This window comes from Protomyctophum parallelum (assembly GCF_964188405.1).
Source record: "Protomyctophum parallelum genome assembly, chromosome: 2".
NCBI lineage: Eukaryota > Metazoa > Chordata > Actinopteri > Myctophiformes > Myctophidae > Protomyctophum > Protomyctophum parallelum.
Window position 1 is genome coordinate 48691478 of NC_139699.1, and position 26084 is coordinate 48717561.

General features: G+C 44.4%; 1 protein-coding gene across 1 annotated transcript; it reads right to left on the minus strand.

Moving 5' to 3' along the window:
- Positions 1 to 1690: 1690 nt before the first annotated feature.
- Positions 1691 to 8919, minus strand: cenpn (centromere protein N). The gene is made up of 10 exons (XM_083792282.1): positions 8740 to 8919; positions 8308 to 8353; positions 5857 to 5916; positions 5046 to 5119; positions 4720 to 4902; positions 4537 to 4638; positions 3008 to 3056; positions 2745 to 2854; positions 2317 to 2428; positions 1691 to 1970 (listed from the first exon to the last, which is right to left on the minus strand). The coding sequence occupies exons 1-10, from the start codon at positions 8872 to 8874 to the stop codon at positions 1846 to 1848; spliced, it is 996 nt and encodes a 331-aa protein (XP_083648408.1). The 5' UTR covers positions 8875 to 8919; the 3' UTR covers positions 1691 to 1845.
- Between the last annotated feature and the right edge of the window lie 17165 nt (positions 8920 to 26084).

A 26084-nucleotide genomic window follows, 5' to 3' on the forward strand; every position in this document is an offset into this window, starting at 1 on the left:
GCTGTACTGCTCTGCTGTGCGACCGGATCATCATCCGCCCCTTTCCCTTCCAAGACTCGACGTCACCTCCGGTATTACGTCGAAACTGATGCTGCATGCTTGCATCATGTTTGATAATTTTATATTGATTGATTTTTTTGCCTTGCCTTGACTTAGGCCTACTGTTATTCGTCTCATTGATTGATTGATTGAAATATTTATTAACAGTTTGTAGAATTTACAGTACATTTTAAGCACAAACTCAATACAAAGACTGTCAACTGTGAGTGGACGACCCAATTAAGCATTACACTTGTTTACAACAGGGTCCACATTGTTCAATTCATCAAAACATTTAAAGACATACAAACATTTAGAGACATACAAATAGACATTTCTATGTAGCTAAATTCATCATATGGGAAGCAAAAAAGGGAAAAGATACAATATACAGTGAGGGAAAATGGGGTGGGGGGGATTCAGATTTTACAGAGGCCAGTTTCGAATTGCAGCCATCCGTAGGTGCCCTTTGAGAGCGGTTTTGAAGGAGTCAAGGGATTCACATGTCTTAATGACTGTTGGTAGGGCGTTCCACATTTTGGTGGCATAGGAGCGAAAATAATTTAGTCCCTTGTTTGTGCCGAATCTGGGTTGTACATGGTTTGTTGCACTCCCTCTGGTGTTGTGGGTGTGGACTTCGTTTACATTAAGGAAGTATTTAGACAGGTACATGGTACCTACAGGTACAGGTACATGCGCATAGGCAGTTTAGGCACAATTCAAGGAAAGTACAAAATCTGCTGTTTACATAATCCATTTCCAATTCATCAGGAAATGTCAGATTTAAATATACACATATATGCAAAAAAAAAAGAAAAGAAAACGGGACTTTTCACAGGAGCCAGTTTTCCGTATAACGTATATACAGGTTTAATGTTTGTTTTTAGTTAGTTTGTTTTAAAAACGACAATGAAGGGATTTTTTTTTGTCCCTAACAAATATTAAATGCCATTAACAATAAAGATATTTAAATGTTTGTGTGGGCACCGTTTGTTTTATATCACCTAATAGACATAAGTTAGACTTTAATATATTGAAGCCCCTCATTCACACGGGTGTGATTTTATTAAATGCATATCCAGCTTCAACCATCTATATATCTATTGTCTCTTATTTAGTGTTGGGCAGTAACAAGGTACTAGTAATATAGTACTGTGACTTTTAGTCAGGATTTGTTGGTTACCATTTGAAAATATTTAATTAAAAAAGGTCAAGAGATTGCTGCTTTATTTTACAGCCTTTTTGGCTGATTGGTGACTCCTCTTCCTCTTATTCAAAACAATTGGATTCAGTTCTAAAATAAGCTGACTAAACATATTGTGTTGTAGGATACTATTTTTGCAGGTGGGGAGGCAAAAGTAATAGGCCTATGTAATATATGTAGTGTGTAATATATTAATCTTGATTCCAAGTAATTGGAAATATAATATGATTACATTTAATATGTAAGAAAAAAATACTCTTGAGAGTAATATTGCCCAACACTAGCTCTATAGCAATAAAACTCTCATTACCAGAATTACACAAAGATTTACATTTATTATACATAAAATGGATCAATTTTCATTACATCACACTATACCTACTATTACCCAGCTCCCCAAGAGCACTGCCATTAAAGTCTTTAATAATGCTGCCACTCGGAAGAAATAGATAAACGGCTGACTGGTAGCCCTTGGGAGAAAAATAAAACAAGTTCAGAAACAGTTTAGAAACCTGTCCACCAGTGACATCATCGTTAGGCAGATTTCTTTTTTACAAAAATGTTTAGATTTACACGAATCAGAAAAATCCTGAACTATCGATTCAAGGGTTTGTTCTGTCAGCATCTTGTTGTGAACCACGTGGTCTTGTGTCTGTGACATGAAAAACATTCCTTCCTTCTCGGGTGATAAGAGACAACAGTTGCGAGACAGGAGTGGTGACAATTCCTGCAAAATGTTAGAATTAAAAGTTCAATCAGCAGAAGAAGTATTCACATAATGCACTAACAATCTATTGTAGGCTTTTTAAACGTGTCTGCCCTCTAGTGGGCAGTTGGAGGTAATATTTCTTGAAATAAATGGCTATATTTTTGAGTGATTTCAGCCCTTATATTGGCAACTGTTGTGCATTAGGGTTTTACTTAACATAATATATTAAACCTCAACAGGGTCATTCTGAACAGTTAAATTATTGTTACATGTCAATCGATGATATGGAAAAAGTAACAAATTAGGGCAGAAATATGTCACGAATCGCTAAAAAACAACAACATTATTATTAGTATTTGGTTACCTTTTTGCGCACAGTCTCTGAGTGATTCTAGCACATTCGTAGATGAAAACCTGACATTGCATCTGATGGCATCCTCTGTTGTGTGTGTGTCATCTTTGAACTTGGTCTCCAACTGAACACAGAACAAGTGTTGTAAGCACATGACTATTAAAACAAGGCACGCATGTGTGTTTTTATGTAACCAGGCAGTCAGAGTAAAGGTACTTTCAGACAGGCAGCGGTTAACGCACCTAGTAATTCATTTTCAATGAGACCCGCATTGTTTTTTTTTACACACGGAAAAGTCGAGGGGCGACGACAACGCAAGCGTATTTACGTGGGTGCGGTCCTGTGAAATTGTCGCGCACGTGCTCGTTTCGTGCACACGGCCACGACCAACTAGACGTGGATTGTGTGGTGTTGATTTTTTTTAATGCTTGCGTTATTACCTTGTAAACTACTGTCTGCAGCTGAGGTAACTCCTGGTGACCAAACGCTTCACAAGCCAGCTCATGTCTCATCGCTGCTTCTGCCAATTGTTCTCCTACGATCTGTGGGTCTATGAAAAACCATAGAATATAGCAGCACAATAGAGCACAGCCATGAACCAGAATTAAATAAAAATGCAATCTATTTGACAGAGTTGTACAGAGATATATTTAAATCTCAGTACTCTGGTAGCTTTGGTCAATATACACAATGATTAACATACTTTCTTGTCTCCTTGTCTCAATAGTACTGCGGTGTATGGCTGGAAAAACCTATAGACAAAAGAGAAGACAGTATTAGCAAACTAGCAGATTGAAGAGTACATTTTGAAGCAAATATTCTGTCTCAATGCCTAAATAAAATAAAATTCCCGTCAGAGTTAGCACCGATTCATACTCCTATTTTACCGCTGTAGTGCTGAAATTGTCAGTAGCACCAAAGAGCCGACTTTAAGACGGTACCCGCCACCCCGAACCTCAAATGACGTCACATTGTAGGCACTACAGAGCCGACTTTTATTCGGCTCTAAAATAGGAGTATGAATCGCGCCTTAGAATGTCAAAGACTGATTATCATGCAAGGTAGTGCTAGAAAATATCATTTAACTTTTGAGTATTATGAGTGAATAGATCATTATTTAGGTCAATAGGCTGTACAAAAGGTCCGGTTGCTCATAGATAGAATGTCATCATCATCAGCATTATTATATCCACCAGCATTTTACTTTTATTTATATTTCTCATTAACGCCCCTACACTGCACAATATTTACTCTGATTATGCTGTTGAGGAGCTTTTTTGACTCTCGCCGACAAAACCCCTAAATCTGACACAAGATCGGGCTTTGATCACAGAGGTTTTGCTCGCTGTGTGAGAAAGGCTCTGACTGAGACGATCCAGCGGCTATAAAAGCGATAGCCGATGCCTTCCCGAACATTTCTGGAAATCTAGCAGGTTTGATATTTGACTCTCTCGCCGACTGGACATCATATACAGTATGAACGGGGTTGCGACCGTACCCCGAGAAGGTCCGTATTACAGCCAATGAGAGCACTGGACAGCTGTGCCCACAGACAGAAAGTGTCTGTATCGATAGATAACCTTTAATCTAGGTGTCTAGGTGGTAGCTGCTAGCTATATTAGAAAAATATTGCTGTTAAATAGTCTATAAAACAATTTAAACCAACGCATCTGATAAAACCGTGTTGGAATCTACGCTGCAGCACAAACATTTTACCATGTGCGCGTGTGTGTGTGCGTGCTCACACATACAGAGAGAGAAGGCAGAAAGACATAATTATTTAATGAAAATCAAGATTTTGCGTGCCGTCTGCTCTACATTTTGCCGTGTGTGCTCGGGCAGAGAGAGAGGGGGGCGTCCCGTCGGTCTCGCGCATGTATCACGACTCACGAGATCCTGCACGTATGTGAGACATCAAAATGGATTGAAAAAAAAGTAGCCTATACAATATGTATCGGGTCTGGATCGCATCTTGGTGAACTCTTGCAGTGTGTGATCCCTAGTCGGCGATCAATCGTTTAGTGTGAAAGCCACAAAGATACAGCCAAAGAATGACTTTCAAAAAAGGATCTGATGACTCCTCGACAACTATGAAAGTCCTACAGTATGTAGGGAATATTAGCACAGATTTCTGAGAATTCAATGAGATTATGCTGTACTGTACTCACAACTTGACCTTCATGGTGGTCCAAAAGTCTATATGATACCAGACAAAGTTTAAGCCTACAATACCTGTTGGTAATTCCTCATGAGCAGGTCCTTGATGGCAGTAAGACTCATTCCAGTGAGATTAGCGTCGTTAACAGAGCTGAATCTGGTGGCAATGCCTAAGGCCTGCAGGGCATAACAGTTTGTTAATGTTGTCAACCGTCGTTACAATATCATGACCTGTAAAAGTAGATCAATTCTTCTCACCTGGCAAATAATGCGCTTTTGTTGTGGTGTCAGAGTGGTCGTGAAGGCATAAGGGGTTTGAAGGTTATGAACAAGGTATACTGCATTCAGGTGATTGGGTTGAGACTGTTGAGAGCGCTTATCTCCCAAGGCTATACGTATCCATATAGCATCATCTGTGTGCTTCCTTACATTGAGACACACCTTGGGTGTAAAAGACAAAAAAAAAATATTTTTTTATAAAAGGAGTTAAAAGAAAGAAGTCATAAACATGGGAATAACAATGATATGTTTCACTGAGATCTGCTTCAGGCATTCTATATCTATTCATGGAAGAAGACTCTTACTTGTCCTGTGACTTCAGTGAGATGGGCCTTAAATGTCTCCTTAAAGTGGGTCAGATCTGCAGACACATCAAAATCTGGGGGAAACAGAAAAGATATACAGACACAGCTTCATCTACAGATCTACAGTACAGACACAGCATCATCTGGGAAAACAGAAAAGAATGCTGGTGTAATGACGAGTCGAACACAACTGTATGCCAGTGTTGGGTTAGTCGAGGCACCATTCCTAATAACCTAATATTACCACTTAAAGATATAAATTAGTTTAAGTTAATTTCCTTTGAACTTGGACAGTGACAGACTGAATAATCTCATGAAGGCTTGCTCTGTCATAAGTGTCATTGGTGATATAAACAGGATGGTGGGAAGGTGGTGCCTGAGGTGAGGGCAACCAAGAAGCTGGTGTATGCCAGGCATTGACAAGGCATACAGATCTATTAAAACAATTGCTTTATTATTAATGCATGCATGCCGTGGCAAAGAGTTGAGAAATGCTTGCTGACCAACACAATTCAACTAGCATGTAACAGTGTGGCTTGGATATTTTCAAGTTCCCCCGAAGTACTATAGTAGTATCAATCGATTCAATTAATATTAATACAACTTTTGATTCATATATAACTAACAAGAATATGGTTAATGATTTTGATTCATCAAAAGAGTAATACAATAATAACAGATAGTTGTAGCCCTACTACTTTGACTTGGCTACACCTACCAATGTATGAATGAATTAACCATTGTAAAGCGCTTTGAGCACTTGGAAAAGCACTATAAAAATGCAATTCATCATTATTATTATTATTCTTACCTTCTTGGTTTTGGAGATGGAGAGCATGCCACTTCCTTTTTTCTGGAAAGTCCATTACATCTGGAAGAAAAACAAAAACAAACAACCATTAACCAGCGATTTGCAGCTTCAGAGCCCATTTCAAGGTGGCACGGCGGCTTGATTATGGATCCTGCCGCAAAAGAACAAGGAGGCGCGGCCTCCGCTTAGAGGCAGGCCCACGGCCGTCTTGAGTGACAGGCTGTCAGGCAGTGCTGTTAAGAACACAAGCAATGCGTTTTTAACATAATAAGAGTTGTTACTTCGCATTTTAACTTGAGGCCTTCGTATGAATGACATTACACAAGTAGTAGAGTTGTTCAGGCATTAACGCGAATGGAAACGCCAAAGTGATTTCTTGATTTCCTCGTATGAGAAGCATTGGAACTTGGAAGTTGGAACTTGGAAATTACACAAGCCTGCGTTCTTAACGTGTATTAGTTTTAACGCGATGTATCTCTTGCATTGGACCCCAGATAGCCACCATTTGATGAGATTAAGCCTCAGACCCCAAACGTACAATTTTGTCATAGATAGATACAGGTCCAGACTCCATTGTTTCATTTTACACTCTCAAGAGTGTTATTATTGATCAACGTTCGTGTCTCTCTCCTATGGTACCACATCTATATTGGGTATGCGCATGCTTAAAGTGAATGACACTAAGCACAAAGGCCACGCCTCATTTTTTTGTGGCAGGATCCATAATCAAGCGGCACGTCGCCATCTTGGAAGGTGCTAGATGTAGCCAAAAGACCCTTCAGAGGATCGGCAGCCAATGTAGGTATGATTACTTCAAACGCGACTAGTGCCGGGACCGTGATGGGCCGTCAAAAACACAGTCTTTGTTTAGAATCGGATGCATTGATTTAGATCCAAGAGTTATTCAAGTTTTTAGATTTTTAATCACATCCATTAAAATGGAGCGGGACCACTTTGGATGACGTCCCAGCCGGAAATGACATCAAATGTTGCCAAATAGGCGCTCCCAGCCTGTAGAGTGGTGCGCTCTGTTGCTAATGTTCCGTCTTTTGATTAATCTCCATGCCGGGATTCATACTCCTATTTTACAGCTGTTTCGGCGCTGTAGTGACGAAATGATTTCGGCTCGTCAGAAATTTTCAGTAGCACCGAAGAGCCGACTTTAGGACGGTATCCGCCCCCCCGAACCTCAAATGACGTCACATTGTAGGCTCTACAGCGCTGAACCGACTTTTATTCGGCTAAGTATGAATCGGCCCTTAGGCGGAGACCTCTGTCTCTGGCTTTTTAAGTGTTAACCACTTAAACCTAGGTAGCTGCAAGCTTGTGAGCAAGCTTGAGAGCTTATAGTTGTTTTTGGCAAAGAGATGTTTGTGTAGACAGAAAGGAGTAAACCAGTTTTGAAAAGCCCTTCATAAAATAAGATTCATGTTCGAACAAAATTATTTATGTTGGCGATTGTGGTGGATAGCTAGACCCTAGCCGCAATTTGCAACTCTATATATTTTTTATAATGGGATGAATCTTGAGTTGCAATACCCTCCATTGACTCCCCACTCATCCAATTTGGTTTGCGATCTGCTTGTCTTAAACGACGTTAAACTCACCAACATTGCAGCTGTAGTCCAAGCTTGAATTATCCTCTTTCAATCTGCCGAGCTTGTTTTTCATAAAAATCCACCGTAGAGATGTTATGAGCTACTTTCCGTCAAGAAATTCTGTGCAGGTGATTTTTTTCTAAGTGCTGGAGTTTGGAAGCACTCGTCATATGTCACTGAACGGCCCTGCGTACCACCTGTTTCGAATTTGCACATAATGCAGAAGGCAGCAGTGCGACCGTTAACAAAAACTAGTGCTTCCAAACTGCAACACAACAAAAAGAATCACCTGCAGATGATGTCTTGACAGAAAGTAGCTCATAACATCTCTACGGTGGATGTTTTATGAAAAACAAGCTCGGCAGATTGAAAGAGGATAAATCAAGCTTGGACTACAGCTGCAATGTTGGCGAGTTTAACGTCTTTTAAGACAAGCAGATCGCAAACCAAATTGGATGAGTGGGGAGTCAAATAGTCAATGGAGGGTATTGCAACTCTAGATTCACCCCATTATAAAAAAATCACACACGTGTGAACTGAGTGGTGCAATTCCCCCCCCCCCCCCCTCTCTCTCTCTCTCTCATTAGAGTCACTACCCCTCTCACTGTTTCTGGCACCCCCTACTGCTATTATTAAGTCACATACTCGTGCTCACACAGAGACACACACAAACAGGTACGAGGACATTGCAAGCTGGTTGTAGGAGTGGTTGCACAAAAAATCTAGAGTTGCAAATTGCTGCTAGCTAGACCCTATGCAGAAGCTTGCCTGTATTACCTTTTTTTGTATTTGGGAAGATTCCCCCCCCCCCAGGTTCCCTCAGAATAACTGTATAGTATGATAATATACTTACACGTCATCTCGAGTCCAGCAATGTGCTTAACAGAAAAGCCGTGTTCCTGTTAAGAATACAAAATATAGCATTAATCATCATGCTCAGCTCTTTACCAGAAAATAGCATGCTGTTGATTGATGGTTGTTGTGTAGTGTACTGATGTAGTAAACTAACGCATGCATGTGTGTTTTGTCACTAACAAACATTACATGCCATTGACAATGGACAGAGTATAATGTTTGTTTTGTCTGGTAGGTATATTAATGACATAGTAAACATGTTTACAAATTATTTAACTGTGAGTGGACAAACCAATAAACTGAATAAAGCATTACACTTGTTCAATTCATCATAACATTTAGAGACATACTAATATACAGGAAATCATCATAGAGTGAGAAGGGGGTGGGTGGGGGATTCAGATTTTACGGGGGCCAAACAACAACATACTTCACAGAGATTCAGCAGGGTTTCGGTTAACTCTCGGGTGCTCAGTTTGAAGTCCAGAGACTCCCTCTGTTCCAACGGTAACCGACCCCACTTCTCCAAAGTGGCGTTCAGTCTCCCCCTGGGGATTCGTCTCATGACCTTCTGTAACAATGAGGCCCGTAACCGTAAGGCCGAGGTATTCATGACTACTACTCGTCGAAAGGATAACGATATTCTACCAAACAATAACACAACGTGCAAATAAATAGCTTGCAATGCTAGCCGAGGAGGTAAACATTAGACTCAAGATTCCAAACAAAACGCGCCTCCAGCAAAGGAACAGGAAATGGTGGATTGAATCGACCAATGAATCAACAGCTTCCCTTCTTTTTCGCAGTGTTGCCATGTCCGCTGCGCTTGTTATAAGCGACTGTGGGCTTGTTTCCCCCCCCCCCCGTGAAGTTGCAGCAAAACAACAGCATGTTCATCGGAACATTTTGGGTGCGTCCGGAAATGCGTCCTTTGTGCGCACTCGCACAAAGGACATTTGACACCCATTAAATGTTTTGTGCCAAATTTGGGTTAAGTTTAATTTTTTTTTTTTTTTTAAGAAATACCAGATGTACAAGCTCACAAAAGCTTGTACATGGCCCAAATAATACTATTTAAATGTGATCATTTTGTAGAGGAGTTGCTTCTTGGGGCTTGTTTTCATAGAGTGTAATGCTTTATGGTGTCGATCGTTCACTCACAGTTAACAGTTTTTGTATTGAGTTGTACTTGAAAATTGAAATGTGCTGTAATTCTGCAAAAAAATAATAATCAATCAATCAATCAATCAATCAAAAACCTGGTCGCTTATTTCTGTCGCAGAATCTGGCAACACAGCTTCGTCGTCTTCTTCTTGACGCTCTTGGGATATTTCTGGATATTTCCCCTATATAACTCGTGAATTACCGCCATGGCGCCATCTGGCGAGTGGCGACAGTCTGACACGCTGGTTTAGCAATTCCATGTTTTCTTTTTTTAGGAGGAAGTAGTTGTTGTTATTTTACGTCATCAGCAGAAGTCCTACCTTTTTGGCTCCGTCTTTTGAGCTAATTTAGAACTTCCTGTCTGAGAGCTAGCTAATTTAAGACATCCGGTTGCCTTCAGAATAAAATAAGGTTATTTAATTAATAATTATTACATTACATTATTAGTATTATTATTACATTACAGTTATTGTAAAGACACACATTATGTTTCTGTGTAAAAATAAGTAATTAAATAACATCAAAAAGTTATCTAAATGGATAAATGCTATTCACTGGAGTGAATATTCTATTATATTCTAAAAACGACTTATAAATCCTAAAGCCTTGTTTATACTTCACTGTGCAACGGTCCTATGCTGGACAATAGCAGATATGCAAACTCACAGCACATCTCATTCAAGACACTGAACTTGCAGATCTGCCATTTTTGAACACACTATAAAGTTAACCATTTATCATGCTGCTCTACGTGGCACTGCATTCTGTGACATTAAACCAAATGGCATTTTCCACTCTATGACACTACTGTTCTACATTTTTGTCTAATAAAATAGGCTATTAATTTGATCAATCAAACTGCATTAACTAACAGAGATACTACTAACCAAGCTATCCATGTCAACATGCTCTATAGGAGTCTCAATAACAGGTATAAGTAACGTTTAATGTTTAGTAATGTTTAATGTAGCAGAAGAGGCCATTCATTGAACAGAGTTTTGCACAATTTTAACATCCCAGATCGATTGAAATATGAATCTACTGTGCTGTGCTACACCATGATATATTAAGAGTACAATAACATTCCATTGTGAATAAAAACCTATTAACCACAGTGTAATGCTAAAGGTTTCATCACAGGGCTGTCTGCTTCATGTAATATCATTAAAAGTGTTGTTGGTGACAGTTATATGAGTTGGAAGCATTAAGACCCATTTTAACCCTCAATGGCTTCCTTTCTGACAAATAACGTTATTGTAAAAAAAAAAAAAAGATTCACGCGTTCATATGTAGCTATTTTGCATTAGAAGCGGATGGGACCAAGGGACCCGGATGTAACGTAAGAGGACTACAATAGATTCGCGGTTAAATCTCGCGGGCGTGGCCTCACACCGGAAGGAAGTGCCGCCGCCCTCAAATACGGAAGAGACGCGTGGAGGTAGGTTTGGTCAGTGTTTGTTTGGAACGTGCCACGTCACCATCGCGGGTCCGTCTTCGGAGCAAGTAAGTGATTAAATGTTATTTAATACTTAACGCTGTTGTTGTTTGTGTGTTCAAACGTCTATCACTTGAAGTTACTTGTTATGATGTTTATATATGATGTTTGTACGAAACTGTAAAACAGTGTTTCAGTAGCCGAATGGTTAGTGTCGAAGGTTTATAAACAACTATGCCCGGCCTCAATGTTTACTAACCGTCGACAGTACCCACTCGACTACCGAAACACGGCTTTAAAGAGTAGTATTTACATATCTAAACACAACAAGTAACTTCAAAAGTGATAACATGTTTGAGCCACGGACCACCATTTCACATTAATAGACTCTCACAATGGTGGTCAGTGGCTCAAATGGGTCTGAGAGACTAGATGGCCTCAAATGGTGGTCCGTGGCTCAAACGCTGAATAAATAATCGACTAGAGGTGAAAATAGTATTGTTTGGTAGGTAAAAGGACAAACAATCTGTGAAAATTGGCACGAAGCAACAAACATTCTTTGAAATTGGTGGGAAACGATCCCGGGCACTCATGTTAACAAAGCTCAGTCACTAACCACTATGCTACAATCAGCATTATATAATCAAAGGATCAAAAGTAGCAATCTTCTACATTCTCTAATTGTGTAGTTTTTTTGGAAATTAAGCAGATGCTTAACAACAATTGAACTATTGAGAGTGTAAAGATCTACTATTGGGGTCAATTTGGTTACCTAAATTAAATTGCTCTGTATTGTGACAGTAATCATTGCTATAGTGTGTGTTCAGTAACAGTGTTAAATAGCTCTATAGTGTGACAGTAATCATTGCTATAGTGTGTGTTCAGTAACAGTGTTAAATAGCTCTATATTGTGACAGTAATCATTGCTATAGTGTGTGTGTTCAGTAACAGTGTTAAATAGCTCTATATTGTGACAGTAATCATTGCTATAGTGTGTGTGTTCAGTAACAGTGTTAAATAGCTCTATATTGTGACAGTAATCATTGCTATAGTGTGTGTTCAGTAACAGTGTTAAATAGCTCTATAGTGTGACAGTAATCATTGCTATAGTGTGTGTTCAGTAACTTGCAACACAGCAGCCAAGTATATGCAGAACACATATACACGCATTTGACATAACACAAACAACAAGACAATTTACATACATAAAGACATGAAGAAAAGAGCAATATCCACCGCTTAGATTATCCTGTGGCTACTACAACTCCTGATTAAACCCTTTTCTATTTATTAAAGAGCTGGAGAGACAGGAATATTCCTGTTACTGAACACACACTATAGCAATTATTACTGTCACAATAACTTTGTACTTTTGCTACTGATGTTTGTGTGCAACATTTGAGCTGGTGTCAAGTCACCTTAATTCAAGTGATAGATTATATACAGGGGCATGCCATATGGTCTACCTGCACAGCCTTTGTGATTACTGGTAGATCACGATGTACCTTTTGGGCACCCCTGCAATACAGGATTCCTGTCCAGAATTGTTTTTTATTAAATATAGAGGGTTTAAGTGTAGGGTTTGTCATGTTGGTGTTCTCTATAACTTTTCGTCCTGGGCATGACGTTAAACTGTCCAGTGTAACTCCAAGTTACATGGGGTGGGTATGGTTTGAGAGTTTGTGATGCTCAGTTCTTTTTTTGCGTCTCGGTTCCTCAGGTGGAAGCTGCATAGTTGGGTTTTTGATGGGTTGGGTTTCAAGTGGCTGGTCGTTTGTTTAGATATTGAAAAGGAGGGGGGCGAGCGCGCTACCTTGTGGGAGGCCGTTCTTTTCGGCTTTCCATTTACTCCTCTGGTCATTTAACTGAACATAGAAGCGCCTGTTGTTGAGGAGGCTTTTCCTGACCATTGTGCGGTGTTGGACAGTGTCGTAGGCAGCAGAGAGATCTCTGAATGCTGCTCCAGTTATTTGTTTCCCCTCAAACCCATCCTCAATGTGTTGGGTGAGGTTGAGCTCTGTCCAGCACAGGAGCGGCTGGGACGGAAACCAGCTTGGTCTTTAGTCAGCTTGGTATCTATGAGTGGCAACAAGGCGTTGGAGTAGCAGCTTCTCATATAGCCTTGTAGGTGATGCAGAGGGAAATGGGTCGGTAGCTCTTTGTGGATAATGGGTCTATGCCAGGTTTAGGGATTGCAACCACGTTGGCCTTTTCCCAGACAGAAGGGATGGTTTTCTGTGCTATGCATGTGTTCAGCATCCCCACAAGCCAGGTCTTTGCGTTGGGTCCCAGGTGCTGTAACATTTCTGCCAGTAGGTCATCAATCCCTGCTGCTTTTCCGGGTTTCAACTTTCCCATTGCAGTTTCAAGTTCTTCTAGGTCGAAGGGTTTGGTTTGAGGGCTGGCTGATTGTGGTTGGTCTGATACCACTGTGCGATGGTATTCTCCTGTGGGTCGGTGGCGGTCTTGGTCACAACTGGTGGCCAACAGTTGTAACCAACACCGCCACCGACCCACATAGAATACCATCGCACAGTGGTATCAGACCAACCACAATCAGCCAGCCCTCAAACCAAACCCTTCGACTTAGAAGAACGTGAAACTGCAATGGGAAAGTTGAAACCCGGAAAAGCAGCAGGGATTGATGGCATACTGGCAGAAATGATACAGCACCTGGGACCTATCGCAAGGACCTGGCTTGTGGGGATGCTGAACACATGCATAGCACAGAAAACCATCCCTTCTGTTTGGAAAAAGGCTGGAGTAGTTGCAATCCCTAAACCTGGCAAAGACCCATTATCCCCGAAGAGCTACCGACCCATTTCCCTCCTCTGCATCACCTACAAGCTCTGAGAGGCACTACAATTTCTGAACAGACTATATTTACATCAATATGTCTGGGTCCCCACCTACTCACTCAGGGTTGACGTGTCACACCTGCAGTGATGGGAGGGGCACCAAAATGTGGTATTTTGATTGTTTAATGGGGGCACTCCCTTAGTATAAAAGTGTATGTTTTGTGTACACATGACCTGATGAAGATCAAATGGATCGAAACGCTGTCAGTATTTCAACAAAGAACGTCTTTCTTATACCTGTGGTGTGCGGGCTCCATCCAATACCTACACCAGTTGTGATGCAACAGAGTTTGCTGTGACCGTTGTGAATTATGGGTGGTGTGGTTTTTGCCAAGACGGTGGATTGTGGCCCATGCCTTCCTGCTGTTATTTGACATGTTGGTGTTCTCTATATCTTTTCGTCCTGGGCATGACGTTAAACTGTTCCGTTCGAGAGGACCAGCGACCCTCGAATGTAAACGGCCACGAAAGGAAATTATGTGTGTGTGAGGTGTTCTCTATAGGTTGGGTTTCAGGTGGTTGTATTGTAGTAGCTTGACATTTCTTGGAGGGCACTTTCAAGGACAGACTCAATCTTCTGGAAGTCTGCTTGTTGGGTCGTAATGCAGAGGTTGTCGGCGTAGATGAAACGCTGGCATTAGGCATTGGGTAGTGGCTGGTCGTTTGTGTAGATATTGAAAAGGAGGGGGGCGAGCACGCTACCTTGTTGGAGGCCGTTCTTTTGGGCTTTCCATTTACTCCTCTGGTCATTTAACTGGACATAGAAGCGCCTGTTGTTGAGGAGGCTTTTCCTGACCATTGTGCGGTGTTGGACAGTGTCGTAGGCAGCAGAGAGATCTCTGAATGCTGCTCCAGTTATTTGTTTCCCCTCAAACCCATCCTCAATGTGTTGGGTGAGGTTGAGCTCTGTCCAGCACAGGAGCGGCTGGGACGGAAACCAGCTTGGTCTTTAGTCAGCTTGGTATCTATGAGTGGCAACAAGGCGTTGGAGTAGCAGCTTCTCATATAGCCTTGTAGGTGATGCAGAGGGAAATGGGTCGGTAGCTCTTTGTGGATAATGGGTCTTTGCCAGGTTTAGGGATTGCAACCACTTTGGCCTTTTCCCAGACAGAAGGGATGGTTTTCTGTGCTATGCATGTGTTCAGCATCCCCACAAGCCAGGTCTTTGCGTTGGGTCCCAGGTGCTGTAACATTTCTGCCAGTAGGTCATCAATCCCTGCTGCTTTTCCGGGTTTCAACTTTCCCATTGCAGTTTCAAGTTCTTCTAGGTCGAAGGGTTTGGTTTGAGGGCTGGCTGATTGTGGTTGGTCTGATACAACTGTGCGATGGTATTCTCCTGTGGGTCGGTGGCGGTCTTGGTCACAACTGGTGGCCAACAGTTGTAACCAACACTGCCACCGACCCACATAGAATACCATCGCACAGTGGTATCAGACCAACCACAATCAGCCAGCCCTCAAACCAAACCCTTCGACTTAGAAGAACGTGAAACTGCAATGGGAAAGTTGAAACCCGGAAAAGCAGCAGGGATTGATGGCATACTGGCAGAAATGATACAGCACCTGGGACCTATCGCAAGGACCTGGCTTGTGGGGATGCTGAACACATGCATAGCACAGAAAACCATCCCTTCTGTTTGGAAAAAGGCTGGAGTAGTTGCAATCCCTAAACCTGGCAAAGACCCATTATCCCCGAAGAGCTACCGACCCATTTCCCTCCTCTGCATCACGTCTTTCTTATACCTGTGGTGTGCGGGCTCCATCCAATACCTACACCAGTTGTGATGCAACAGAGTTTGCTGTGACCGTTGTGAATTATGGGTGGTGTGGTCTTTGCCAAGACGGTGGATTGTGGCCCATGCCTTCCTGCTGTTATTTGTCATTATGGTGTTCTCTATATCTTTTCGTCCTGGGCATGACGTTAAACTGTTCCGTTCGAGAGGACCGGCGACCCTCGAATGTAAACGGCCACGAAAGGAAACTGTGTGTGTGAGGTGTTCTCTATCATTTCATTCCAGACTTCACTGTCTATCTCCTGTGTTTTCCATTCATCTTGAGCGTTACACAGTCGTCTGATGTGCCGGGGGAGGTGCCGGCTAGCGCATAAAGGCACCGACGGGACAGGTGTTGTCTTGACCCATCCCGTGATGATGCGACAGGTGTCATTTAGGGCTGTGTCGACCAATTTGGTGTGACGTGATCGGCTCCAGCTTGAGCAGGCATACTCTGCTGTAGAGAAAGACAGGGCCATGGCAGTTGCACGGATTGTTTGTGGGTCTGCGCCCCACTTGGGAGTTCACTAGTTTTCACAGGATGTTATTGTGGGTGTTGACCGTGGCTTTTGTGTTCTCCAGGTGTTTTTTTGAAGAAGAGTGTGTGTGTCCAGTGTAACTCCAAGATACATGGGGTGGGTATGGTTGGAGAGTTTGTGACCATCCCAAGTGACGCTCAGTTCTTTTCTCGCGTCTCGGTTCCTCAGGTGGAAGCTGCATAGTTGGGTTTGTGTGTCTTTCTTTTTCTGTCTTTCTTTCTTAGGACGGAGATCAAGGTAGACGCCATAGGAAGGCTCAACACTAGCCGATGCCCCTAGAGATCCATCCCAAAGCTTCCCTCAGGGAGCACAGCAAGCCAGCTAGCCAGCAAGCCTGCCCAGTCAGCCAACGCAGCCAGTCAGCTCCGCCAGTCAGCCAGTGTAGAAAGTCAGGCTGCCAAGCCAGAGCATATCAGCCCTTGCAGTCAGCCATTGCAGCCATACCAGCCTTGCTCAGTCAGCTCAGCCAGGCCTCTCTTGAGGCCTGGCTCTCTGTCTGCCTGGCCCGGTCTGCCCTGCCCTGCCTTGCAGCAACAGAACCAGCCTTTCTGGAAAGCCAGCCAGCTCAGAATGCGAGCTGAGCAAGCCAGTGCAGCAGCAAGCCCAGACTAGGTTACCGCAGCCTTACTGTGCAGCCACAGCCACTCAGTCTAGACCAGCAGGAGCTGGCCAGGCTCCAACCCTTGCAGCGCAGCCTTAGGCCGGACAGTCCCCCTGCCTGCACTTTGTTGCCTTCCTGGCCTGTCTGCCTGCCTAGGCGCCTCGGTCTTCCTGTCTGTCTGCCTTGGCCTGCCAGTCTGAAACTGGTTTAGACTAACTGCGTGCTTGCCAGCTGCGCTGGCTTGCTGAGCTCGTATTCTGAGCTGGCTGGCTTGCCAGCAAGGCTGGTTCTGTTGCTGCAAGGCAGGGCGGGGCAGACCGGGCCAGGCAGACAGAGAGCCAGGCCTCGAGAGAGGCCTGGCTGAGCTGACTGAGCAAGGCTGGTATGGCTACAATGGTTGACTGCAAGGGCTGATGTGCGCTGGCTTGGCAGCCTGACTTTCTACACTGGCTGACTGGCGGAGCTGGCTGGCTGCATTGGCTGACTGGGCGGGCTTGCTGGCTAGCTGGCTTGCTGGACTCCCTGAGGGAAGCTTTGGGATGGATCTCTAGGGGCATCGGCTTGTGTTGAGCCTTCCAACGGCGTCTACCTTGATCTTCGTCCTAAGAAAGAAAGACAGAAAAAGAAACACACACACAAACTCAACTATGCAGCTTCCACATGAGGAAGGCAGGCAGGCACGCAGGCAGGCACAAGCTGCCTGCGTGCTTGCTTCGCCCTCCAGTTGCTGCTCCAGTTATTTGTTTTCCCTCAAACCCATCCTCAATGTGTTGGGTGAGGTTGAGCTCTGTCCAGCACAGGACGGGACGGAAACCAGCTTGGTCTTTAGTCAGCTTGGTGTCTATGAGTGGTATGAGGCGTTGGAGTAGCAGCCTCTCTTGTAGGTGATGCAGAGGAGGGAAATGGGTCGGTAGCTCTTTGAGGATGATGGGTCTTTGCCAGGTTTGGGGATTGCAACCACTTTGGCTTTTCTCCAGACAGAAGGGATGGTTTTCTGTGCCATGCATGTGTTCAGCATCCCCACGAGCCAGGTCTTTGCGTTAGGTTCCAGGTGCTGTATAATTTCTGCCAGTATGTCATCAATCCCTGCTGCTTTTCCGGGTTTCAACTTTCCCATTGCAGTTTTGAGTTCTTCTAGGTCGAAGGGTTTGGTTTGAGGGCTGGCTGATTGTGGTTGGTCTGATACCACTGTGCGATGGTATTCTCCTGTGGGTCGTGGCGGTGTTGGTTACGACTGTTGGCCACCAGTTGTGATGCAACAGAGTTCGCTGTGACCGTTGTGAATTATGGGTGGCTCCCTGAGGTCCTTGATCGCCATTGGGTCCAACAGTGGTCATTGAAGCGTGCACACACATGCACACATGCACCTACACACACAGGGGCACATGCGTATGCACACCTGGACCTTTAAATGAACAACAACACAAAAACTAAGGCACTGGTGTCGGACTTCTGGTTTACCGGAACGGGGTTCAACTCCCTGCAGTGCCCTGCTCAATGTGTTGTATTTCATTCATTGGTCCATGGTCTCAGGTCATTGAGCGGCGCGCTATAGTGTGCGATTCTTCATCATTGTTGAGGATTTTTTAAAGGTGAAAATCAAGGAAAAGCAAAAGGCTATAGTCCATGGTCACGGACCGCATACTGGTCAAGGTCATTTATACTGGTGAAGATCATTTACTAGTCTTCTAAAGGTCATTTATACTGGTGAAGATCATTTACTAGTCTTCTAAAGGTCATTTATACTGGTCAAGGTCAATTACTAGTCTCATGAAGGTAATTTATACTGGTCACAGTCATATACTGGTCACGGTCATTTCTACTGGTGAAGGTCATTTATACTGGTCAAGGTCATTTGTACTTGTCAAGGTCATTTATACTGGTCAAGGTCATTTACTAGTCTTATTGAAGGTAATTTATACTGCTCAAGGTCATTGATATTGGTCAAGGTCATTAAGTGGCACGCTATAGTGCGCGATTCTTCATCATTGTTGAGGATTTGAAAAAAGGTTAAATTGCAGAAAAGCGAAAGGCTAAAGTCCATGGTCACGGAGGGCATACTATAGTATGTTGTTTTTCTTTTTTTTGGTGGTGTGCGGGCTCCATCCAATAACTACACCAGTTGTGATGCAATAGAGTTTGCTGTGACCGTTGTGAATTATGGGTGGTGTGGTCTTTGCCAAGACGGTGGATTGTGGCCCATGCCTTCCTGCTGTTATTTGTCATGTTGGTGTTCTCTATATCTTTTCGTCCTGGGCATGACGTTAAACTGTTCCGTTCGAGAGGACCGGCGACCCTCGAATGTAAACAGGTGTTGGGACAGGGTCAGGTGTTGTCTTGATGCATCCTATGATGATGCCACAGGTGTCATTTAGGGCTGTGTCGACCAATTTGGTGTGACGGGATAGGCTTGTAGGTGATGCAGAGGAGGGAAATGGGTCGGTAGCTCTTTGGGGATAATGGGTCTTTGCCAGGTTTAGGGATTGCAACCACTTTGGCCTTTTTCCAGACAGAAGGGATGGTTTTCTGTGCTATGCATGTGTTCAGCATCCCCACAAGCCAGGTCTTTCCGTTAGGTCCCAGGTGCTGTATCATTTCTGCTAGTAGGTCATCAATCCCTGCTGCTTTTCCGGGTTTCAACTTTCCCATTGCAGTTTCACGTTCTTCTAGGTCGAAGGGTTTGGTTTGAAGGCTGGCTGATTGTGGTTGGTCTGATACCACTGTGCGATGGTATTCTCCTGTGGGTTGGTGGCGGTCTTGGTCACAACTGGTGGCCAACTCCTCTGCATCACGTCTTTCTTATACCTGTGGTGTGCGGGCTCCATCCAATACCTACACTAGTTGTGATGCAACAGAATTTGCTGTGACCGTTGTGAATTATGGGTGGTGTGGTCTTTGCCAAGACGGTGGATTGTGGCCCATGCCTTCCTGCTGTTATTTGTCATTTGTCATTATGGTGTTCTCTATATCTTTTCGTCCTGGGCATGACGTTAAACTGTTCCGTTTGAGAGGACCGGCGACCCTCGAATGTAAACAGCCACGAAAGGAAACTGTGTGTGTGAGGTGTTCTCTATCATTTCATTCCAGACTTCACTGTCTATCTCCTGTGTTTTCCATTCATCTTGAGCGTTACACAGTCGTCTGATGTGCGGGGGGAGGTGCCGGCTAGCGCATAAAGGCACGGACGGGACAGGTGTTTTCTTGACCCATCCCGTGATGATGCGACAGGTGTCATTTAGGGCTGTGTCGACCAATTTGGTGTGACGTGATCGGCTCCAGCTTGAGCAGGAATACTCTGCTGTAGAGAAAGACAGGGCCATGGCAGTTGCATGGATTGTTTGTGGGTCTGCGCCCCACTTGGGAGTTCACTAGTTTTCACAGGATGTTATTGTGGGTGTTGACCGTGGCTTTTGTGTTCTCCAGGTGTTTTTTTGAAGAAGAGTGTCCTGTCCAGTGTAACTCCAAGATACATGGGGTGGGTATGGTTGGAGAGTTTGTGACCATCCCAAGTGACGCTCAGTTCTTTTCTCGCGTCTCGGTTCCTCAGGTGGAAGCTGCATAGTTGGGTTTGTGTGTCTTTCTTTTTCTGTCTTTCTTTCTTAGGACGGAGATCAAGGTAGACGCCATAGGAAGGCTCAACACTAGCCGATGCCCCTAGAGATCCATCCCAAAGCTTCCCTCAGGGAGCACAGCAAGCCAGCTAGCCAGCAAGCCTGCCCAGTCAGCCAACGCAGCCAGTCAGCTCCGCCAGTCAGCCAGTGTAGAAAGTCAGGCTGCCAAGCCAGAGCATATCAGCCCTTGCAGTCAGCCATTGTAGCCATACCAGCCTTGCTCAGTCAGCTCAGCCAGGCCTCTCTTGAGGCCTGGCTCTCTGTCTGCCTGGCCCGGTCTGCCCTGCCCTGCCTTGCAGCAACAGAACCAGCCTTTCTGGAAAGCCAGCCAGCTCAGAATGCGAGCTGAGCAAGCCAGTGCAGCAGCAAGCCCAGACTAGGTTACCGCAGCCTTACTGTGCAGCCACAGCCACTCAGTCTAGACCAGCAGGAGCTGGCCAGGCTCCAACCCTTGCAGCGCAGCCTTAGGCCGGACAGTCCCCCTGCCTGCACTTTGTTGCCTTCCTGGCCTGTCTGCCTGCCTAGGCGCCTCGGTCTTCCTGTCTGTCTGCCTTGGCCTGCCAGTCTGAAACTTAGACTAACTGCGTGCTTGCCAGCTGCGCTGGCTTGCTGAGCTCGTATTCTGAGCTGGCTGGCTTGCCAGCAAGGCTGGTTCTGTTACTGCAAGGCAGGGCGGGGCAGACCGGGCCAGGCAGACAGAGAGCCAGGCCTCGAGAGAGGCCTGGCTGAGCTGACTGAGCAAGGCTGGTATGGCTACAATGGTTGACTGCAAGGGCTGATGTGCGCTGGCTTGGCAGCCTGACTTTCTACACTGGCTGACTGGCGGAGCTGGCTGGCTGCGTTGGCTGACTGGGCGGGCTTGCTGGCTAGCTGGCTTGCTGGACTCCCTGAGGGAAGCTTTGGGATGGATCTCTAGGGGCATCGGCTTGTGTTGAGCCTTCCAACGGCGTCTACCTTGATCTTCGTCCTAAGAAAGAAAGACAGAAAAAGAAACACACACACAAACTCAACTATGCAGCTTCCACATGAGGAAGGCAGGCAGGCACGCAGGCAGGCACAAGCTGCCTGCGTGCTTGCTTCGCCCTCCAGTTGCTGCTCCAGTTATTTGTTTTCCCTCAAACCCATCCTCAATGTGTTGGGTGAGGTTGAGCTCTGTCCAGCACAGGACGGGACGGAAACCAGCTTGGTCTTTAGTCAGCTTGGTGTCTATGAGTGGTATGAGGCGTTGGAGTAGCAGCCTCTCTTGTAGGTGATGCAGAGGAGGGAAATGGGTCGGTAGCTCTTTGAGGATGATGGGTCTTTGCCAGGTTTGGGGATTGCAACCACTTTGGCTTTTCTCCAGACAGAAGGGATGGTTTTCTGTGCCATGCATGTGTTCAGCATCCCCACGAGCCAGGTCTTTGCGTTAGGTTCCAGGTGCTGTATAATTTCTGCCAGTATGTCATCAATCCCTGCTGCTTTTCCGGGTTTCAACTTTCCCATTGCAGTTTTGAGTTCTTCTAGGTCGAAGGGTTTGGTTTGAGGGCTGGCTGATTGTGGTTGGTCTGATACCACTGTGCGATGGTATTCTCCTGTGGGTCGTGGCGGTGTTGGTTACGACTGTTGGCCACCAGTTGTGATGCAACAGAGTTCGCTGTGACCGTTGTGAATTATGGGTGGCTCCCTGAGGTCCTTGATCGCCATTGGGTCCAACAGTGGTCATTGAAGCGTGCACACACATGCACACATGCACCTACACACACAGGGGCACATGCGTATGCACACCTGGACCTTTAAATGAACAACAACACAAAAACTAAGGCACTGGTGTCGGACTTCTGGTTTACCGGAACGGGGTTCAACTCCCTGCAGTGCCCTGCTCAATGTGTTGTATTTCATTCATTGGTCCATGGTCTCAGGTCATTGAGCGGCACGCTATAGTGTGCGATTCTTCATCATTGTTGAGGATTTTTTAAAGGTGAAAATCAAGGAAAAGCAAAAGGCTATAGTCCATGGTCACGGACCGCATACTGGTCAAGGTCATTTATACTGGTGAAGATCATTTACTAGTCTTCTAAAGGTCATTTATACTGGTGAAGATCATTTACTAGTCTTCTAAAGGTCATTTATACTGGTCAAGGTCATTTACTAGTCTCATGAAGGTAATTTATACTGGTCAGTCATATACTGGTCACGGTCATTTATACTGGTCAAGGTCATTTGTACTTGTCAAGGTCATTTATACTGGTCAAGGTCATTTACTAGTCTTATTGAAGGTCATTTATACTGCTCAAGGTTATTGATCAATATCAATGACCTTGATGACCCCAAGGTCATTAAGTGGCATGCTATAGTGCGCGATTCTTCATCATTGTTCACGATTTGAAAAAAGGTTAAATCGCGGAAAAGCGAAAGGCTATAGTCCATAGTCTCGGAGGGCATACAAAAATGTGTGGTGCTATACAGGCCGTTCTGGAAAATTTGGGACAGAGGTTCATCGTTGGCATCCAGGGAGTGTGTGTGCAAAATTTGGCATCGACCGGGTTAATGGTGCTGGAGATTAGCTGTTAACAAACTGACGGACACACACACACACACACACTCACTCAGAGTGCAAAACATACTCTATCCCCATGGCTTTGGCCAGGTGCCATACCGTTATTAATTATTGCCTACAATGTCAATTGTGAAATTACTTTACCGTTGCAATGCAAAATTTACATTTCAACGAATGGACCTCGTAAAACAAAACAAAAACCAAGGCACTGGTTGTGGTACTTCTGGTTTACCGGAATGGGGTTCAACTCCCTGCAGTGCTCTGCTCAATTTGTTGTATTTACATGGTTCATTTTTATTTTCTGCTCATTGTGTTGCCTTTTCATAGATGATAACCCCCAGGTTCTTTAATGTGTTTGCACTCCCTACAGTTAGGTTACCAAGTCTATTTATTTATTATTTCTGTTCACTAGAACTAGAACCAATTACCAAAGTAGGCTTTCTAATGACACAACTCGCCTTTGTTTTTATGTGTAGCAAAAACGTTCTTTTTATTTACGCCAAAGAGTAGAGGCTGGTCTGCATTCATGCGAGCGGGGAAGTTTAGAGTAACATAGCTCTAAATGAAACGCATTAGAGCTATGGACCAGAGCTAGTAGTCATAGCACTTCATGGTATATGCATAGTTTATATAGTTTCATTATAGATATATTAAACAGAGAGGACTGGAGTCAATTGGGTTATATTATGTTTAACACTAATTTGAAGCTGTCAAAATCTGACAGACTTCTGGCGGCCATGGCCACGCCCACCTTTTGGTAACGCCCACTTTCGGCCAAGCCCACAAAAAGGACCCCCCATGTCATTTGCCAGGCAGGCTCCACTCTCAGACAGATATTTGGCTCCGTCTTATGAGCTAATTTAGAACTTCCTGTCTGAGAGCTAGCTAATTTAAGACATCCGGTTGCCTTCAGAATAAAATAAGGTTATTTAATTCGTTAATTAAATAATTGTCAATGCCCCAAGGCACAGCACTTTTTTGAGCGTTGACCTCAGTAGAAGGTCTGCTGCCGTGAATTTTACACCTCTCCCACTTAGCGGAGAGTGGGGTGTGGTACAGGACATCTCCCCGAACGTGTGGGTATACTGCATCTACAAGTAGTACAAGATAAATTGAAACCATTGACACCTACTTCGATGGTTCAGTTGTCATCTATGCCGGGGAATTTAGCAGCTCTCATTCAAGCGTTTTTTCAAAATCCAGGTCACACATTTGATTGCAAAACAATCTGTGGTGTCACTCAACAACTAGTGAATAGCATCTTACTTGGCCTTAGGAATGCACAATGACCCATTAGATTTTATACACAAACTAGTAGTTTGGTTGAGTATGTGTGGTGTCCACACAGTTGTTCAAGCAAAACATACAGACATCTGTACATTCTGTGCCTGGACAGTTGAAAGCAATTAACAGAACAATAACGGAGGACAATTTGGAAGAAGATGATGATGATGTGGTTTTATGCAATGAAAGTCTAAATGACAATATGTGTGAAGCTATACCATTACCAATTCTAACATTTCTACAACAGACATCTGCTATCAAAAAATGTCACACACGGCTTGAAGAAGCAGCAGCGCAGGACTCAACATTTAGACGGAAACTTGAGAAATTCAATCTAGCCAACACATCAGTGTCATTAGTGTCTCAGAAATGTTCTAGGACAGAAGTATGCACCATATTAAATAGATTTGTAGAATACACACTTCGGTCTCCTTTCCTTTGAGATGACCTGCTTTGCCTGAAAAGTCTTAGTCTGTATAGTTGTACTCAATGTGGTGACAAGGCCTTACCATCTACAAAGAATGTCACAATTCATAGTGCAGCCACTTGACGTGTCACAAAAAGGCATCTTAGACACTATTGCACAAATATTACCTGCTCAATCTGAACAATGTGAAACATGTCAGCAGGAAAAGAGCTTATCAACATATGAAGTAATTAACAGCCCACAGACCTTACTTCTCCTGTTAAGAGCTGGCACATAAATTCCAAAAACGTTCAATTTATCCTGTCTGTACCACCAAAATGAGTATGCTTTGACCAGTATGTGTGTATTTTTCGACAGGCCACCATATGCGTCATTGTACATCCTTAAAGATCATAAATGGCATATCTGGACAAATGAATCGAATGACACAGCAGGCTATACCTTTGAGCTGATGCAAAGAACATCCGCTCGACAGCACACAAAGACAGTAGTCACAAGTAGTTTCTATGTCGTGTCATACGAGAAAATAAACAGTCGAGAAATAATCAAGTTTCGTCAGGACAAACAAATGCATAAATGCACAGACAGATGCAATCAACGCACACAAGTGACACCCATTCCAAAGCTAGAGGTAACTCCTTGACCTGACTTAGCTTGCGTAGAGAAAGTGATTTCATGTCAATGCCCCAAGGCACAGCACTTTTTTGAGCGTTGACCCCAGTAGAAGGTCTGCTGCTGTGAATTTTACACCTCTCTCTCTTAGCGGAGAGTGGGGTGTGGTAGAGGACATCTCCCCGAACACGTGGGTATGTCCAGATAGTTGCCTCGCGGAGGCCTCTTTGTCCAGTGTCCATTCTGGGTCCGGAAACGGTACTTTTTGTCAGCATTGACCCCAGTAGAAGGTCTGCTGCTGTGAATTTTACACCTCTCCCGCTTAGCGGAGAGTGTGGTGTGGTAGAGGACATCTCCCCGAACGCGTGGGTATGTCCAGATAGTTGCCTCGCGGAGGCCTCTTTGTCCAGTGTCCATTCTGGGTCCGGAAACGGTACTTTTTTCAGCGTTGACCACAGTAGAAGGTCTGCTGCTGTGAATTTTACACCTCTCCCGCTTAGCGGAGAGTGGGGTGTGGTACAGGACATCTCCCCGAACGCGTGGGTATGTCCAGATAGTTGCCTCGCGGAGCCGTCTTTTGTCCAGTGTCCATTCTGGGTCCGGAAACGGTACTTTTTGTCAGCCTTGACCCCAGTAGAAGGTCTGCTGCTGTGAATTTTACACCTCTCCCGCTTAGCGGAGAGTGTGGTGTGGTAGAGGACATCTCCCCGAACGTGTGGGTATGTCCAGATAGTTGCCTCGCGGAGGCCTCTTTGTCCAGTGTCCATTCTGGGTCCGGAAACGGTACTTTTTGTCAGCATTGACCCCAGTAGAAGGTCTGCTGCTGTGAATTTTACACCTCTCCCGCTTAGCGGAGAGTGGGGTGTGGTACAGGACATCTCCCCGAACGCGTGGGTATGTCCAGATAGTTGCCTCGCGGAGCCGTCTTTTGTCCAGT

Excerpts from the sequence above, each read along its gene's own strand:
- cenpn (XM_083792282.1), bottom strand. The coding sequence starts at position 8,874 with ATGAGACGAATCCCCAGGGGGAGACTGAACGCCACTTTGGAGAAGTGG. Across the intron at positions 8,354-8,739 it reads CCCTGCTGAATCTCTGTGAA|GAACACGGCTTTTCTGTTAA; the intron begins GTATGTTGTTGT and ends TATTCTTAACAG. Across the intron at positions 1,971-2,316 it reads CAGAGACTGTGCGCAAAAAG|GAATTGTCACCACTCCTGTC; the intron begins GTAACCAAATAC and ends AACATTTTGCAG.